Consider the following 17,692-nt stretch of genomic DNA (forward strand, 5'->3'; position numbering starts at 1 on the left):
ATGCTCAGGCAAGTCACAGCCCTAACATTCTCATGCGCACAGTGCTGCTGGCCTGCTGCAGACTGTCACTGAAGCTGCAGCAGACCAGCAGCCCCGCCCCCACCCCCTGCGCATTCCACACCGCATACCGTTGTTGCCTGTCCCCGTGTCCCGGTACTAATAGAAGCACTGCGCTGTGGCGCTGGCGCATTATTGTGAATTTTATTATGTATGTGAATGAATTATAGCTTGCCAGTTGCCACGGTGTGTCCAGGCTTAGTGGGGCTACGCCCCTACGCCCCAATGGACGCACCGCGGCTGCATCAGAGAACTACCTATCACTTGTGTGCACCAACAGGCCTAACGCTGGGGGGGAGGTATGCATTACCAAACCAGTATAGGGCAACATGCCGTCTTTTAACTTTACACTTGCCTTGCCCTGTGCATACTTACATGTTGCCTAGACTAGTTCTCCCAGGACAGATACAAAACGTTGAGCTCTGCGGGACCACTATTTGCCACAGAGTTTTTGTTTGCAATGAGGAGTGTGAAAAGGCGAAATACGTTGCTTTCTCTCCACCTGCAGAATAAACCATCCGAGTGCGAGTGATCGCTAGCAGACCCTGTGCAGAATCGATGACACCCTAAGTAAGGTACACTCAAAGAAACACTGTCTCTAAAGGGGGAAAAACAGGGCGTCCAGTAAAGTGTCCTTAATTAGGAGTGTGACACTCGTATTGATAAAGTCACGAATGCCGAGAAGTTTCATGAAAGGTCTTTTATTTTAGTAAACTTCATCAGCTACTATTAATTCACGTTTTTTGACAGCTACCCGCTCCTCTGAGCTCTCTCAATGTTCCGCTTGTAGTGCAGGCTCTACATGTCCGTCCAAACCCCCTACAGGCACTTGTGAGAGTCGAGCCAGGAAAATGTGCTACTGAGGGTGGAGTGTCCAGCAGAACAGGGGCAGCCACGTCATTGGAGGTCTTGGAAAAGGCTGACATTGTATCTCCTCCAGGAGGAAAGGATTATGCAATTGATGCCTAAGTAACTCATTCTAGGTTGCCTGATGCCAGATTGCTGTTGTTTGATTACCTGCCTGTGTGAATATGTCCCAGTGTTTTTTTACATAATTCAGTTGCTGTTAATTTGAGCTTGTCTCTGAGAAGACAGGTAAAATGCTTGAGGGCAGTGCCCATGGGCAGCCCTTTGAAGCCAGATGTGTGTGGTATGGAACAGACAGACTACAACCTACTTGTTGGAGGGAACCTGACGTCCCCAAGTCATTTGTCCAAGAAAAAAAGTTATCGGACTGACAGAAACCCAAGTTATGGACAGCCAGAAAATAGATCTCTTCGAGCATGCGACATACAGGGTCCCTGGGGCTGTCTAAGTCAGATTTACATCCTCATGAGTTGCACTTACCAATAAATGGAGCTCTCAGACGTGGTCCACCAAATTCTTGCATAGGCAGGGCATGGGAGACGTGCAGTGGGTCACCACCAAGGATTACAAACTCTGGGGGTGAGTCGAAGGATCTTAGTGAGATCCTATTTCTGGCACAGAGGGACATCTTTGTCCACAGATACTGCACTAGGCTCATACGTTCCTGACATGAACTTGAGGCCTCGTTCATCATTTAGGTGGCCCTATAGAGCGGCTTCCGGGAGAAGAGAGGCCACACCTGCTTGTACAATGTAGACGCCACATTAACATATATCGCGCTTCCACTCATAGAGTGGGTTTGTGACACCTCTACGGTTACTCTGTCAGGTAGGGAGGAGGTGCTACCGAACATGATGGAAGGAGAGAAGGGTTCTTACTTCATCAGTGTGAGTGAGTGATTAGGAACTGAAAAAGTAAGGTATTAGCGTGTAGGTGTACTCTTTAGGAAGTCATTTGTGCCCAATGTTCCGGAAGGCATTAGTTATTCTTCATCCTATTTGTCCTGCTCCATCAGGAGCTTGCCTATAACTATCCCAGAGTACGGAAGCAGTTCTTTAGCTGAGTGTTTTTTTTCTTTTATACGGTCCACAATGGTGGATTTTCTGGCCCAACAACCAGGGTGGAGGCACACTGGTTGTTTAGTCACTGTATGACAGTATGCCCCGATAGCATGTGTTACACATGTGGAACAGGATGTGCTCCAGCTCTCGTAGAGGCTAGAGTCAGCCAGACTGACTTATGGAGGAGTGCCTCCCGATGACGGTATACAGTGCACCAGTGTGAAAACCAATGATTAATTTTTCTCTATTGTTAGCATTCAATAAAGTCATTTGTATCCAATTCGGTAGAATGGCTATTTTATGGCATATGACTTTGTTTATTTTATGTTTGATCTATTTGGTGATCCATGTTTTTACTCATGTTGTTCCTGTTTCACTGCAGTGTCGTTCTTATTCAATCTGAAATGTTTATGTAGGACCTATACTAATGTGGTTCCTTATGCAGGCCCTGGTGATTGGGAGGCACTGCTAACCTTGCATGCTTCATATTTCCTAATTCCTTTGGGCCTTTGACTGTTTGTACAGGGATCCCTGAAAAGCTCCCTCGCTACCAGGAACTGTGACCATACATTGTACGTACACATACATTGAAGCTACTTTGGGCACACTACGCCAACCAGGGTGAGCACAAGTCAAATGCCCCTCACTGGCACAGTCACCCAGAGAGGACCCAGGAGCATATCACACACACACACACACATGCACACACGCACACATGCACACACACACACCCTCCCCCCACTGGTCTACTGAATCAATCAATCTTTGTTTTTGGATCATCAAGCACATGCCAGGTCATTATGAGACTAGCAACCACAAAACTGGTATACAAACTGGTATACTGGGATACAAATAAAAGAACGCACCCGGAAAGTACTTACAAAAGCGGATCTAATACACTAAAGATATCGCTTAGTAATCTAATCTAAAGAGATGTTGGCAAACAACAGGAAACAACATCTGAAGGCTAACTGGCTTTCTGAAGAAAAGGCTGCATAGCAGGTATGGCTCCTGTAATAACATTACCATTACACAGAATGATCTAGGCACAGAGATGTAGTGCTATGCCTATTCATGCTTTGTGATGCTTTGACAATGGTCTCTTTTGTGTGTCTGCCTTTCTTACTTTAACGTTATAGAAAAGGAGAACCAGCAGAAAAAAAGTCGGGGCGGGTGGTGGACGAAAAAAGGAAAAAAGAATCTGGATGGAAAATTCGCCTTGTTAAAAATATATTGTTAACATGCCATCTCATCCAGTATAAACCAGTTTATCACTGATCGAACTGGAACCTCACTTATGCGGCAACGTTGGTTTAGAAACAAAACACTGAACTTTAAAACGGTAACTTCCTCATTCCTTGTTATTGGACAGGGCATCTTTAGTAGACATTGATAGGGATCACAAACACAACCACAGTACTTGCTGATTGACAACCATTTTCAGACTAAAACTCAACTGACTCTACCCCACAACATTTTCAGGTCTCGCCTAGCAATGCAGCGCATGCGCTGCTCGCTCTGCGAGGCATATTGTATTAGGGTATGTTTTAAAAGTGGTGTGGAAGCCTGCCAATATTTTTCATTGGCTGGTGGCATTGTTTTTGATAAACGCTGGCTTCCGATTCAATAGGAGGCATCTAATCCCCTCCTTGTTAGTGCCCTGTCTCCTTTTGTGACCGCTCATAACGACTGGACCATTTACGTGCAGTGAAACACGGTCTGCGTTATGTAGTGGGTGCACACTATTTTCCCTATCTTATGGTTATCTACATACCTCCAAACCACGATCAAGCGCTTTACACAGCTCGGACCCGTTCCTTCATCCGTGCTCATTTCTTGAAGCAACTAATTCTAGGAGAAGTCTATGTATACTACACAGCCGGCGCAGCGGAATCTACGGAACAATGTGCCTTTTACTCCTCTTTTAAACCTTGATCCGTGGTGACGCAGCAGGCTCTCATGCCCTATGTACGGGACTTGACTCTGGATTAAGCGGCGCGGCAGCATCTTGGTAGGAAATGCTCCATCTTTCCTGCTATCATCTCCTGCCCACCTTGCAGCCACCCTCCCTCGACCTCGTGCTGGTGACGGTGTGGGTGCCCAAGCAGCTCTATTGCCTTTCCCTGTGACTAGAAAAGCAGGGGCACCACTGCATCTCCTTGCTGCCGGGCACCCGTCAGAATCTGTACCATATTTCCTAAATGACAACCACCAAAGCCTCTATAATCTGTTTGGGGTTCCAAGTAAATACCTTAACGTGGCCAGGTGACTTACACACAGAGCATAACATAGCATAGCATAGCAGGGCATACTATAGCACACAGAGCATAATGTAGCGTGGGCAGGCATTGGGTGACATGGGATTACATAACATATTCTCCTGAAGTCATGTGGTGAGTAGCCTTCTCTAGTCCCACCTAACCCACTCACATACTGCCTCTGAAGCTCACAACAAAGGCGAGTCACACCGAGATGGGGAGACATGTCAGCCACCAGTACCACAGGAACTCCTGGAAATATGGCAGGGGAACTACCGTCCACCCACAGACACGCTGTGTTTCTGTGTATGAACAAGAGAGCCTTCTCCTTAAAGCGCTCGTGTCGTCAGCGGTGTGTGAGGCTGTGCAACATAAAGGATGCATCTGGAAGGGGCATTCAGGTCAACGTGAAAAGAAGAAATCCACGTGGGACAGAAAACGTCGAGGTATGCAGACCAGCAAAAAGATGCCCTTTTAAGTGACTTTCTTGCTCCAGTGATTGTAGCACTGCCCATGGCATCATGCATTGACATACTTTGCCACTTTATTTGAACTTCTGCTGAGAACAGAGTAATAAACACTTCCTTAGGGTAATATACTCAATGTTTGCAATTCTGTGCAGAGCAGAGGCTTTGACTTGTTGCCAAGTACATTTTATTTGCAGTTCTAGACTGAGCACCCCGTTGTTTAGGTTACCAACAATGCCTCAGTGTTTGGAATGATGTACGAGGAGAGAGGGTCCTTCCAGGTAAGATGTCCCATACCAATGACTTCGGTATTGAGTGAAATACATGTTTTTTTTTCTGGCAACACTCTTTGTCCCAGCGTTTGTAGCTCCCAGAAGCGCAGCACATCACCCTGGCCCTATGGGTGCAATTTAGTGTAGAACAGTCTTCTCCCATGTGAGGTACTCTATCCCAAGGTTGTGGAAACGTGCAGATAAAACCGTGAGTTGCAGCATGAGAATGCCCATCGAACACCCATGGCATGCTCCATGATTCAAAGTAGTGCAGAGCAGTACAAGGCATTATTTTGTACTGCTTTAAGGCTATTCTCCAGTGCAAAAAAAAGTGTTGCACTGGAAAGTAAATAGTTTATGAGACTTTATGCCAGTCTGCGTCACTTTGCAAAAATGTTTTCAATTCAATGTACAGTGTCTCCTTCCAGATGAGGTACTCTGTCCCAAGGATTGCGGCACCCTGCAGAGGAGAAGTCTTCCTGTATTTGAAGCATCTTGTCCCAATCTTTGCAGTTCTAAGCAGAGCAGAGGCTCTAACCCGGTGAGGTACTCTACCTCAGTGTGTGCAATTCAACCTCGTAGAGTGTCTTCTCTCAGGTGAGGTACGCTGACCCAAGGATTGCAGATCCCTGCTCAAGAGAGGCTTCCCCTAGCTGAGGTACCTTGCCCCAGTATCGGTAGTTTTGTGCAGAGTAGAGGCTCTATCCAGGTGAGGTACTCAATGTGTGCAATTCAATGTAGATTAGTTGTCTCCCAGGTCAGGTACTCAGTCTCAATGATTGTGGCACCCTGCAAAGGAATGGCTTCCTCTAGTTTAGGCACCTTGTCCCTGTGTCTGCAGTTCTAAGCAGAGGAGAGGCTGTAACCAGGTAAGGTAGTCTGCATCAGTGTCTGCAATTCAATGTAGAGTATATCCTCCCAGGTGAGGTACTCTGCCTCAATGTGTGCAGAGTACTGGGTGTTCCGGAGTAGCATGCTACTCGCCAAAAATTTGCTTTGATTACTGTTTAACAAAGTTTGGACACGTAGCACATTGAGGCTGTGCAGCACACCAGAAATGTACACATAACAGTACTACTGTACACCACCTCCACGTGGTCCTTATTTCATCCAACTTAGAAGAATGAATTTCATCCAATTTAGAAGGATGAAAGGCAAAGTCCAGTACATTAACTTATGATCGTCAGTGGACAAGCAAATATTTGCAGCAGATGTGTTTACCCACTGAGCTTTCCCACATACAAATGAGTGACTTTAATTACAAAAAAGCAGCTCCAAGGTGATTTATTTTCAGCTGAAAAAGCACAAACCCAAAGACTGTCTGACTGAAAAGTAATTGCTTCGAATGTGGACGCGCCCTGCCTCAGAATTGTGCCCACTTCGAGCCCAAAAAACAGAGTGTTCAGCTCTTCAAAACTACCGTTGGCACGAAGCCTCCGGCACAGCCCAGTGAAATTAGGTCCTGCTGCCAAATCCCGGTGCTCCCGGGAGTATGAGGCAGTAGTTAGAACAGCTCAGCCTTTCAACCTGCCACAAGGGAAAAAATAAGTAAGGGTAGAATTGATAAAAGCGTCTCTTTATTTGTAGTGCCACAAATACTACATCAAGTGCTACACAGAAATACATCTTATACATATAATTAGAATTTGAAATTTCATTTCCAATGCAATAGGTCTCGCATTTATGCCACTTTGAGCTATTGGCATTGTAAATGGCAATGCCTGTTATTTATGTTTTGGGTTTTAAAAAATAAATAAAAGGCATTGTCATTTACAATGCCATTACCTTAAACTCGCGTAAATGCGAGACCTATTGCATTGCAGATGCTTGTTTTGGGGGGGGGGGGGAGACATTTACTTGTCACTCCCTCTTCAGCACTTGTGGGTGGTGTCCCCAGACAGTTGGGTAATGGACATTTTATCACCCTGTAACCTTCTCCCCCTACTATTTTGGTTTAATGCTGCAGGTTTATAGCACGGATACATTGTTACACAAGTGAGTTTTGCAAACTTTTTTGAGTTGAAGCTGCACTAGCCTAGCAAGCTGCAATATCTCCACACCATTCTTTTTCTTTTATGGTTTTAAGAGTTTTTACTTGTTACAAAAGAAACCGGAGCTCAGCAGGTAGAGAGAAAGAGGGCTAGGCTAATTTTGGGATAATGGAATTGTCTTGTTGTACCTCTCTTGTCGAAGATCTACTGAGGGCAATATCAATACTTAACAGTGGACTTTGGGTCAGCATACTGCTTGCCGCTGGTTGGATTTCTTGTCACTCTTGTTTGCTAGCTTCTTATTCAATTCCCTTCCTGCCCCTTCCTGTGTTTGCCCCTCCCCTGCAGCAGTGTCTTTACCATCCTTTTCATTGTATGAATTGTATCCTTCCACTGCTTTAATTCAGAGTACTATTATTTTCTTTTCTCCATGGAAGTGTTTTTTTATCTCCTCATCTATCTCTCATCTGTGCTGCTTCCCACTTCACAACCACACTCTGTGTTGATCTACCACCCCCTGCTCTTCTGTTCCTCCCCCTCAGCGTTTTCCTTCATTTTATTGGATCCCTGCCCTTTTGTTACTCAGTGTAGTTACTTGTTGGTGACTTTTAGTTGCTTCCCTCAACCTATCTTCCCTCATACTCCTCCTGGCTCATCCATTACTCCCCTGCCTGTCCCGCTTTGTGTCCACTGACTATTATGCATGCCCCCATTTCACCTTTCCCACTCCATGGTGGTTGCTGGAATTGGTTTTGTCATTGTTTGATGCTTTGATAATGTGCTGACAGTGGCAAAGCCAATAGCAGTGACTGGGAATGATGAAAGTACTTTCAACAATCTATTCATGAAAGGTAATCAAAAATAAATAATTCAATTCCAGTCAGTGCACATTGCACTCTTGGGTTGCAAAAGCTTTCTTCATGTTAATGAATGTGTACCTCTGCCCTGAGCGCCAAACTGTACTGATGTCTGGATCCCTAATGCTGATCCAAGTTGTCATAGGCAAACATGGATCATGAGTATGCACCATTACATAGGCCTGTCTCACCAATTACGGTCTTGTTGGACCGGGAGGGGCACCCAAAATGCTACCCTCATATTGGTGGAAGGCTACTGCCTTCACTATGGGTTGAGCAGCATGAGCACTGTCCTGGCAGCATACCGTGTAGTGATCAGTAGAACTGAACAGGCTCTTTTTAATCTGTCACTGGAGTAAAGCCTACAGGCTCACTCACTGTTTAAAGTTCCACTGCTGTGTGCTTACCTCACCCTTGGCCTACATCAGTTAGATATGAAGTGCTGTGCGATGCAGGAACGGTGACTCTACACTGGGTGTATGTGAGCCTGGGAAGGGTAGAGTACAGTGATAGAGCAGTGCTGTGCTGTGCGTGCATGGTGAGTGCATGCACTGGGTGTATGTGTACCTGCGAGAGGCACAGTACATGAAAAATGTAGTGCTGTGCAGTGTGTGCATTGCGAGCACATGTACTGGATGTATGTGTTCCTGAAAGGAGTATAGCTCAAGAAGGGTACAGTGTTGTGCAGAACGCATGGTGAATGTGTATGATGGCTGTATGTTTGCTTGCAAGTGGCAACACAGAAAGGTTACAGTACTGAGCAGTGCATGCAGTGTGAGTGCTGGATAGTTTGTGTACTGTGTTCATACACCGACTGCAAATGTGCCAGAATGGTACATTACATGGAGGACCCTGGGTTCCATTTTGGGAGGCCTATACCAGCATGATGAAGACATGAGAAGCTAGAGGAATCCCCCAGACAGATTTGTGAATTGCTGCATTCTGTGAGCTGGGTGGGATACATTGGAGGAGGTCGAGTGAGACTCCCCCTGTACACTTTAAAGGGTGCTCTTTGATTCAGTGAGAGATCACAAGGAAGGAGTCTGGACACATCTCAGGTAGAAGATGGGGCTGATAAGGGAATCATAAAGAGTGGGGATGGCAGCCCAAGGTTAACCTTTTGATGCACATATCACCTTGGCTGACATCCAGATGTGCACTTTAATCACCTTAATGACCTGTGTTGTGGACTATGTTGTGGTATCTTCTTTTTATTTCAGAGAACCAAACAGTCCAGTCCAGTATTTACCTCAATATTTGTAACTAAAATGTTTCTGTTCGTATTAACTACCCAAACTTAACATGTAGTCTAAAAATGCATAATGTGTAATATGATCCATATCGGGTCTCAGGTGCCATTTACACGCCACTTCGCTTGGCCTTCGCTTTGTGACTATTGATGTGAGCAGAAACCCTCAATGGCAACATTGGACCATACTCCATATTCCATGCTTTCCCATTATGTATCCTTCCTCTCTCTCCCACTATCTTTCTCTCTTTTCCGCTCTGCAAGGAGGAGACCATGAGCAGCAGGGAAGGGAATAATTTCAAAGAATTCGTGTGTAGTTTATCATTACAAAAAAACAGAAATTCACTGAAAAACTACAGTTGTAGTGAAGTCATTGTCCATCATTGGCTGCAATAACTGACATATGTTTAAAAACCTCTTCTGAAATTCACTTGAAACAGCACAGATGAAGTAGTTTAAAGCTACATAACAAAACCTAAAAGTAATTAGAATTTGCCAGTTATGGCAAATCTCAAACCTCAATCCTTAACTCAATTGCATCCTTTGGCTGGATCAATTTCCAGGGTGAAAGAGTGTCAGAGAAGAGATTGAGAATGCCCACTGTTGAACATGATAGCGGAAGTTTCCAAACTTTGAGTAAACCACACCATGAAACACCCAATTTGCACCCTTAGAGAAGGATTTCGTACTGCAGGTTTCTCTGCACTCATGGCAGAACAATTTGCAGTAGTAAACGAATTACACCTGTCATAAATCCCTTTATGGATTACTGACAGGCATAAAAATTGCATTTTTGGTTGTAAACGTATGAATAAAATAACATTTACATTTGTGAATATGCCCCAATGTGAACACATGAAAAAACTAAGGACTTAGGGCCCAGATGTAGGTAAAATAGATTTACCGATTTTAAATTACCGAATCATACCGATTCGGTAATTAAAAATCGGTAAATCTAAGGGGTTGAGATGTAGGAACATCCAGATGTTCCTGCTACTGAATCGGTAAAAATCTGTATTTACCGATTCGGTAAATACCGACCGGTAATGGCCCATTCATTCCTATGGGCTTTGAAGCCCATAGGAATGAATGGGGCATTACCGGTCGGTATTTACCGAATCGGTAAATACAGATTTTGACAAGGGTGCAGGGGGTGTCACTTTGACACCCTCTAGCACCCCCAAAAAAGATTCGGGGGCCATGTGGCAGGCATACCTGCCCTAAGGGCAGGTCTGCCTGTCATATGGCACAGGTGTGCATGCACACATGTGCATGCACACCGGAATCGGTTTTTTACCATGAAGTTGGATTTCATGGTAAAATACCGATTCTGTAAGGCTTGTGGGACTCAGAAGAGTCCCACCTACATATCAAAAATACCGAATAGGTATAAATACCGATTCGGTATTTTACAGATTCGGTAAATTTACCGATCGGTAAATTTACCGAATCTGTAAAATAATGTGTCCCTACATACCGATTACTGAATACCGGTCGGAAACGGCCGAAAATACCGATTTTCGGCCGTTACCGACCGACCTACATCGGGCCCCTAGATATTTATTGCATTATAAGTGATGCTACATGGAAAAATATACAGAGATTACAGCTACGATTATGCACTGACATTTGTGCTAGAAACCATCCTATGTACTGAAGCATTTTATTGGTTAACATTTTCACTACAGATTACACATGGTATTGCCTTGCACTTTCAGCATTTGCTTTGATAATTTAATCCTGAAGTACCCAAGCACATTGAAGACCTTTAAAGGAGGGAGGAGCTAGAAACGCAGAGACAATGGTTTACTTTTTAATGAGAAGTCAAACATGCCTTCAAAGGTTTTAGAGTCAACATATCAAAAAAGTGCTGCCATTGTGGCTTTTTTGTGCATTTTTTGTGCTTTTAGGTGTTTCCTTGCAGCATCATGCAAATACAGTTGGGGCACAGGATCATCTTGAACCCAATGATTGAGCGGTGAGTCCTGAAGAAGGCATCCTTACGCTCTTTAAATGGCAGGAACATATCAATTTTTTTTGCATTACTTTAATAGCAAGGCCCGTGAATATAACACAAGACCAACTTATCGGATATACTACATTAATATACAGCAGTCCGAATAGACACATTATATAAATATGTTGAAATTTTTGTGTCACCTAATGGTGACAGCTAATCCTTTCTTGACACTTGTCTTTGTCACACAAAGAAACAGTGACCAATTTCTTCTGCTACATTATGATAAACAGGTTTTGATGTGACTACTGAAATCCAGTAAGATCCTGTACTCATTCCTTCCCCTTCATTGTGTGTGTGCGCCTTGTAGGTCACGTGTATAGCTGCATGGTACATGACACAAATCACTGTGTACCAAAAGAGAATAAAGAAGTGAGGGGAATATGTACAAGGAAGGGGCAGAGAGAGGCGTTAGCCTTCCTGGCTTAACGCCTCTCTCCTCCACTTCTGAAACGCAAGGCTTCACCATATTTACAAGAATGTGGTGCAGCCCTGCAACTTAGCACCAATGCTGGCACCCTTGTACCAGATTGCAAGGGTGTCTGTGTGCAGGGGAGGATTGTTTATGTGTAGGAAGGTGTCCCTTCCTGCACATAAACAATCCTAGAAATGCCATTCTGTCACTTTCATGCGTGCTGCTTCATGCAGCACAAATGAAAGTGACAAAATGGCATTTTAAAAAAAGTTTGTTTATGTACAGGAAAGGACACTTTCCTTTACATAAACAAAGAATGGCATTTTGCTTTTTCCATGTGGGCTGCACAGGGCAGCACACGCATGGAAAAAGCAAAAACGAGGAGAAATAATGCATTTCTCCTCGTTTTGCCATCTTAAGACAAGTTTTTACCTGGTCATAATTTTGGTGCTGCCTCCTATGTACGCCACCCTTGTACTTAGGGGGCAGCGTCAGAATCAATGGATGTTGCTGTGGAACACCCACCGCAACACCCACTGCACACTCCTTTAATGCTAACCATAGCGTGAAAGGGGGCCTTATGTACAAGGCAGCGTTAAGCTAAGTTAAGTAGCTTTACGCTATATTGTACATAAGGCGCAGCCCCTATCGCCACCACAACGTCAATATAGGTGATGTTGTGGTGGCAATAGGGGCTTGTACATATGCTCCTGAGTTTACTGTTCCTTGCTTGGTGTTTACCTCAAGCCTCTGTTCGCCTGTGAGCCTTAGTAGGGTTTTGCGGGGATCAGGCTAGGAGCTCAGCCCTTTATTGATTGACCCGTTTCAAGCACTATGTGGCACAGAATTGAAAAGGGTGTGTGTAACATCAGGAGGCAGCGCCATCCCCGCCACCTAAATAAATAAACACGTGCATAAATAAGTTAGTAGACTGGCAGCCTGCTGGTGCTCTGACAGCTGCCTCATATGAGCGTGTCTTCCAGTACTGCTAGAAGTCTTTGGGTGTCCAAGTGCTTTGTGAAGGGTGAAGATCATGAGGCGCACAGAGCAGGGGCTCGGCCAGATTAGGGAGGGAGCAGCGTGGGCTGTAGGGCATGTAGAAGTATATGCAGGGTACAACCCACCACTGGCGTGTGTCTGAGTATATGTACAAGGCTCAAACTGAGGCTACAACTCTTCACCCTCATTAGGCAACTAAGACTCATCTCAGGCCTCGTGGTGTGCATAAGACTATCACATGCATGTGGCTCCACCAGAGATTAAACCTCCAGCAACCATGATGTGGAGGAGGCTCAGGTTTAAGCTACAGAACCTCTGGACACAGTACAGAGCTCTCAGGCCAGGGGCCCGTGCACAATCCCGAAAGGGGCCCCTTGGAGCTCGCGGCCCTCCACCGCGGGGGCTGCGGAAGCTATTGTTAGGCCACTGGCACACACGACTCTAACACAGAGCACCCCATCCTCTTGAAATACTTGTCCAAAATAGGCCTACACTAAGACACAAACATGCCACTGGAACGGCTCAAAAGCTCTTATGTTGCCGTTTACTAAACAGTACCATAGCAGGTAAAGCCCACATACACCCCTAGGATATCTTCACACTCATTAACCGATGTTCACTATTACCCAGCTCATATTTATTTTATCAACCTGAAAGTCCAAGTCAACCTGAAAGGATTCAAAACTGTGTGACCATGAAGTCAGAGACGTCTACAGTAGATGCAGAAGGCTTCTGAGAGACCAGTGCTAGATAAAGCACTTACAACACTACGACTACACCGCTAACCATTTACAGCCATACAAATGAAGGAAAGTAGGTCAGAAAGACGGAATGCAACAAAGAAAGAAAGAAGACAGTAGAAAATGAAAATAGAGTAGGTAAACAGATGTAATACTGCTTATTTGTTTCCCAAAAGTATATTTCTGGCATGCAGTGTGCCAAAGATCCATTGTCCCTTTCCAAGTTCATTCCTTTTCAACACATTTTTTCAACATTTAGTAAGGAATTTTGCACATAAATGAAAATAATGGAGTTTGCAATTTTTGCATAATTCTACAAAGAATGCTCTAACGTTCAACAGTATAGAGACGTTCTGCCTTTTTGACCTATTCGATAACTTAAGTCTGTGAAATTATTCAATAACCTGGAACACAGAACTTGGAATAGAGAATTTCCCCGGACAATCATATCCTGAACTGGTTCTTTTATTTTCCCGCCCAACAGAACAGCTGATTAAAGTGGGCCATCACATATTGGAGTAGCAATACAATAAATTCCAGTGTCCCCAATGTTCAATTTTCGATCTGACAGTATTTAATTGATTTATAAAACATCTCAACTCTGCATTGGCAGACGAAACCATTCTCGAGTTTGCTTGTATTCCCACCTGTACTGGACCTAGCCTGGCAGTGTGGACTGGACTATTGCTATTGGAGGGGGACCACCATTGATTTCCACATACCTCGCCTCGGTTGAGAGTGGCACTGAGATGGACTGGAATGAGGCTCTGAGTAATTACCGGTGATTGAAATTAATGTAAACATTCCATCCATCACCCTTTAGTTTCTTTAGTATGCTCTGGAATCACTATAAACCAGTGGTCTGGTATGATGAGGAACTTTCCTTAAAACTTTGTTCCCCATAAAACGAAAAGACACTACGCTATATCCCTCCGATCCTGAAAATACGGCAATGGATAACAACGTTGTTATGATAAATCTTCAAAATATAGAGTTCATTCACACCACATCGAAGCTCAATGACAAATTTGATCTTGCACTACTCGAAGAACTCATATTAGATAGGTTCCATCCTTACCTCTCCCCAATGATAAAATCTCTGTGCTTCACTTTACTTAACACGTTATCACTGTCCCTTCATAACAACAAGCTTGCCCACTCTGCCAACATTTTTCTGCACTCACTTATGAAACGCAAATACCTTCTGACCCCGAACAAATTGAAAACAGCAGCCCATGATCTACTCAAAATTTGGCTAGGCTTTGGCAAAGCCCCTCAGGTTGGTGTACTTCGGTCCTCATTAGTTTCTGATGGGAGAAAATGTGACCATATCTAGTTTTGAATGACTTCCATTGGCTTTCAATGTAGGCCAGAATTATTTTTAAAGTTTGATGTAAGACACTCAGAGTACTCCTCCTGCGGCATCTGCCTTGTCTGCCCGATGACATATTCACCTCTGGTGATAGCGGGACCTCAGGAATAAAGACACATCACACCTGGAAACTCCGAAATACAAAGCTTCCCTTGTTTTGAGGATGGCAAGCAGGCTCTGCTAAGAACCCAACTGAATGCCTGATCATTACAAAAAATACTGAAAAGTATTTTCCCATCTCCATCTGAAGTCATCCTTGAATTCATTCATCTTGCGATTGTCCTATTTTTTATGAGTTACACTTCTGTTGCGGTAATATTGAGATGTTTCTCACCTTTCCTTGCTGTTCATCTGTATCCTTTCTATGGTAGCGACTCCATATGTTCTGTGTAAGATAAGTGAATGCATTTAAAGTGCAGAAGTACCATAGAAATGTTTTACATACATTTATAAAAATGTATATTTTCTGCAGGAAATGGCTGAATCAGGAATACTATTTTGTAAATGTACAGAATTCTAATTACTTTTAATTCAGGCTGCATATTGTGCAAAGGAAATTCATTGTATAAAACCTCTACCTTGAACAGCAGCATAGGATTGAAAGGAGACTACAGGAAATTCCATCTGCCTAGCGCGCCTCTGCATTTTGTTATTTTGTGGAAGGGTCAGGATTACAGGTGGTAGGTGACCCACGGTTAACTTACCAGCTCAGTGATGTGCTGCTGAGAAGACTACATACAACTATTGTCGAAGATCCCCTTTGCAGCCAAAGCAATTTTGTGGAACCTTTATCATACACACCTTTTGCCTTCAACCCATTCATCAAGCACCTCAAAACCATACCATGGACATCCTCAATAGGACCAACCACTACACCAAGTCCAGTTGAGTGCTTCCTAGTTTTACTTGGACCCTTCACCATACTTGGAGAAGTTTCCACTTGATGACTATCGTTCACTGAGGGTCAATGCTTATTTTATTTGGGTGGTGCCCTGTACAGATTCACTCTTCTCTCTGTTCAAGCTTGACATGGTCTAGCTAAAACTAAATCGAACTGCAAAGGCAGGAATCTTGTCTGGCACCAACCATGCTTTTCAATACTTCAAGGTGCACATGTCAGTTGGATGCTTAAAGTCCCAACTGGGCCACCAATGGTGGAGACTTGAAGAGAAGGGCATGGGTGATGGTGCTTGTACATGTGTTTGAAGTCAAAGAGTAATCCCTGGGCATGAACTGCCTTTTGTTCCCCCAGAGCGGCTATAGACAAAAGCTAGTTGATTGGCATGTATGGAGGCTTCCTCCTCCTCTGCGTGCCATTGTTTTAGGTCGTGCTGCGAGAGAGCTTCCTAGATCCCACTTCCTGCTATTACCTCAACAATAAAGACCGTCTGACTTGGCTGGAGCCAATACTCCAAATTGTGGTATTTTATAGAAATCTTTTGTGTGCAGAGACCCTAAATCACTATAAGATGCCTGGAATGATTGTATAAAGCATAGAACAGCCCATAACGCCATAAAGATTATAAGGAGGCCTCCACGTAGTGCTCTGTATAATTTAGATATGTGCTAGCAACTTCTGTTACCAAACACATTGGAATTTTGAGCAGTAGGGATTTTATCACACCTGGTAAATATTGGGTGTGACAAAATCTGCAGCTCCTGCATTCGATTTGGCAAGTTTGACCTGCTGAAATTTAGTGGGCAGGGGTGGCTCACTGAGGGAATGTTGTGGGGCGAGGAGGCGGGCGGGGGCGGGGCAGGTTTGGGGGTAGTGGAGTCCGACATACGACGGCAGATATTTATTTATTTATTTATGTTTACCTTTGCCGTCGTATGTCGGACTCCACTACCCCCCACCCATCCCCGCCCGCCTCCCTGCCCCACAGCGTTATCTCTGCGAGCCGCCACTGTTAGTGGGACAGATATATCCTACATAATACTGAGACAAGTGTTAATACCTTTATTACTTGATTTATAAACACCATTAAATGTAATGCTCAATTAAACACATTATAAAACCCATAAAACATTCACATCCAAACCGTCTCCATAAAGGAGTACATGGCTGTGTACATCATTTATCTGTAAGTCCATTTAAAATAACACATGCAAAGCTTATAAGCCTCCTACCCATGTATTAATTAAGCAGAGTTGAGAGAGGGACCCCTCTACCTCCACTACTGCTCTAAATAGTAGGCCCCATGAACATATATGCACTGAGGCTTAGCAGCTAATGCATAGGATTTTGAATACCAAGGGGAGAGCGGTATTAAAGTGCATGTGCTCATAGTAAGTTCTACTTTGGCCGCAGAACAGCCACACTAAACAATCATCCATTGTTCAGGGAGAGAGTGGTGTCATTAAAGTGCTAGTGCTTTCCCCAACATGCGATTCCCTGCAAGGTGCATAAAACTACTTAGGATCTGAAGTGTAATTTCGCCCAGGGTCGGACTCGGAATCAAAACAAGCCCTGGCAAACTGCTCAGCCAGCCCCCGGGGAAGGGCGCGGGGGTGCAGCCGAGCTCCCTGCTAGGACCAGTTTTGGTGGATTTTGTTACAGGGGGCCGATATTGCCGGCCCCGGTAACAATACGGCCCCCAGGGGCCCAAAACCAGCCTCCACCCTCGCGACCCACCAAGGAAATGCCTGGTGCCCACTACGGCCAGCCCGGCCCTGATTTCGCCAGGTAAATTCCCTTTAGCAATGTGCAGGTTAGAATGTGAATGCACTTTGCGGTGTATGAGTTGGCAGAGAAGATTAGTTCTAGTAGGCCTTCCTAAAACTAGAGTAAATGTACCTAAAAGTGTTCTGCCTTCCCTGAAAAAGCACACACCTACCTCCCCTAGAAATTGCTCTAGACAGTGTGGATATAGGTGCAAGTGCAACAATTAAAATGCTTGGGCCATTGTGGAAATTAAAGTGCAAATGCTCATTGTAAAATCTAGGACAGTTACAGGACAAGTAATTTGAGTGGGTCTTCCAAGGTTCAAAAGCAAATGGTATTTAGTGATGTTTATGCCTCTTCGACTCCCCCCGGGGAGCGACCCCCTGTGCTGAGTGAATTTAGGCT

At 44.4% G+C, this 17,692-nt stretch overlaps 1 protein-coding gene across 2 annotated transcripts in view; it reads right to left on the reverse strand.

Moving 5' to 3' along the window:
• The window catches only part of LOC144755317 (alpha-1,3-mannosyl-glycoprotein 4-beta-N-acetylglucosaminyltransferase C-like), a 221,357-nt gene that overhangs the window by 102,927 nt on the left and 100,738 nt on the right, over positions 1-17,692 (reverse strand). The window contains exon 2 of one of the 2 annotated variants that reach the window (XM_078644117.1): positions 14,957-15,007. The exons of the other annotated variant lie outside the window; for it this stretch is intronic. Coding sequence (XP_078500243.1) covers positions 14,957-15,007 — 51 coding nt within the window. The remainder of the gene's footprint in view (positions 1-14,956; positions 15,008-17,692) is intronic. 2 annotated transcript variants of the gene reach the window in all.

The sequence above is a fragment of the Lissotriton helveticus genome, chromosome 5_1 (assembly GCF_964261635.1).
Source record: "Lissotriton helveticus chromosome 5_1, aLisHel1.1, whole genome shotgun sequence".
Lineage (NCBI taxonomy): Eukaryota > Metazoa > Chordata > Amphibia > Caudata > Salamandridae > Lissotriton > Lissotriton helveticus.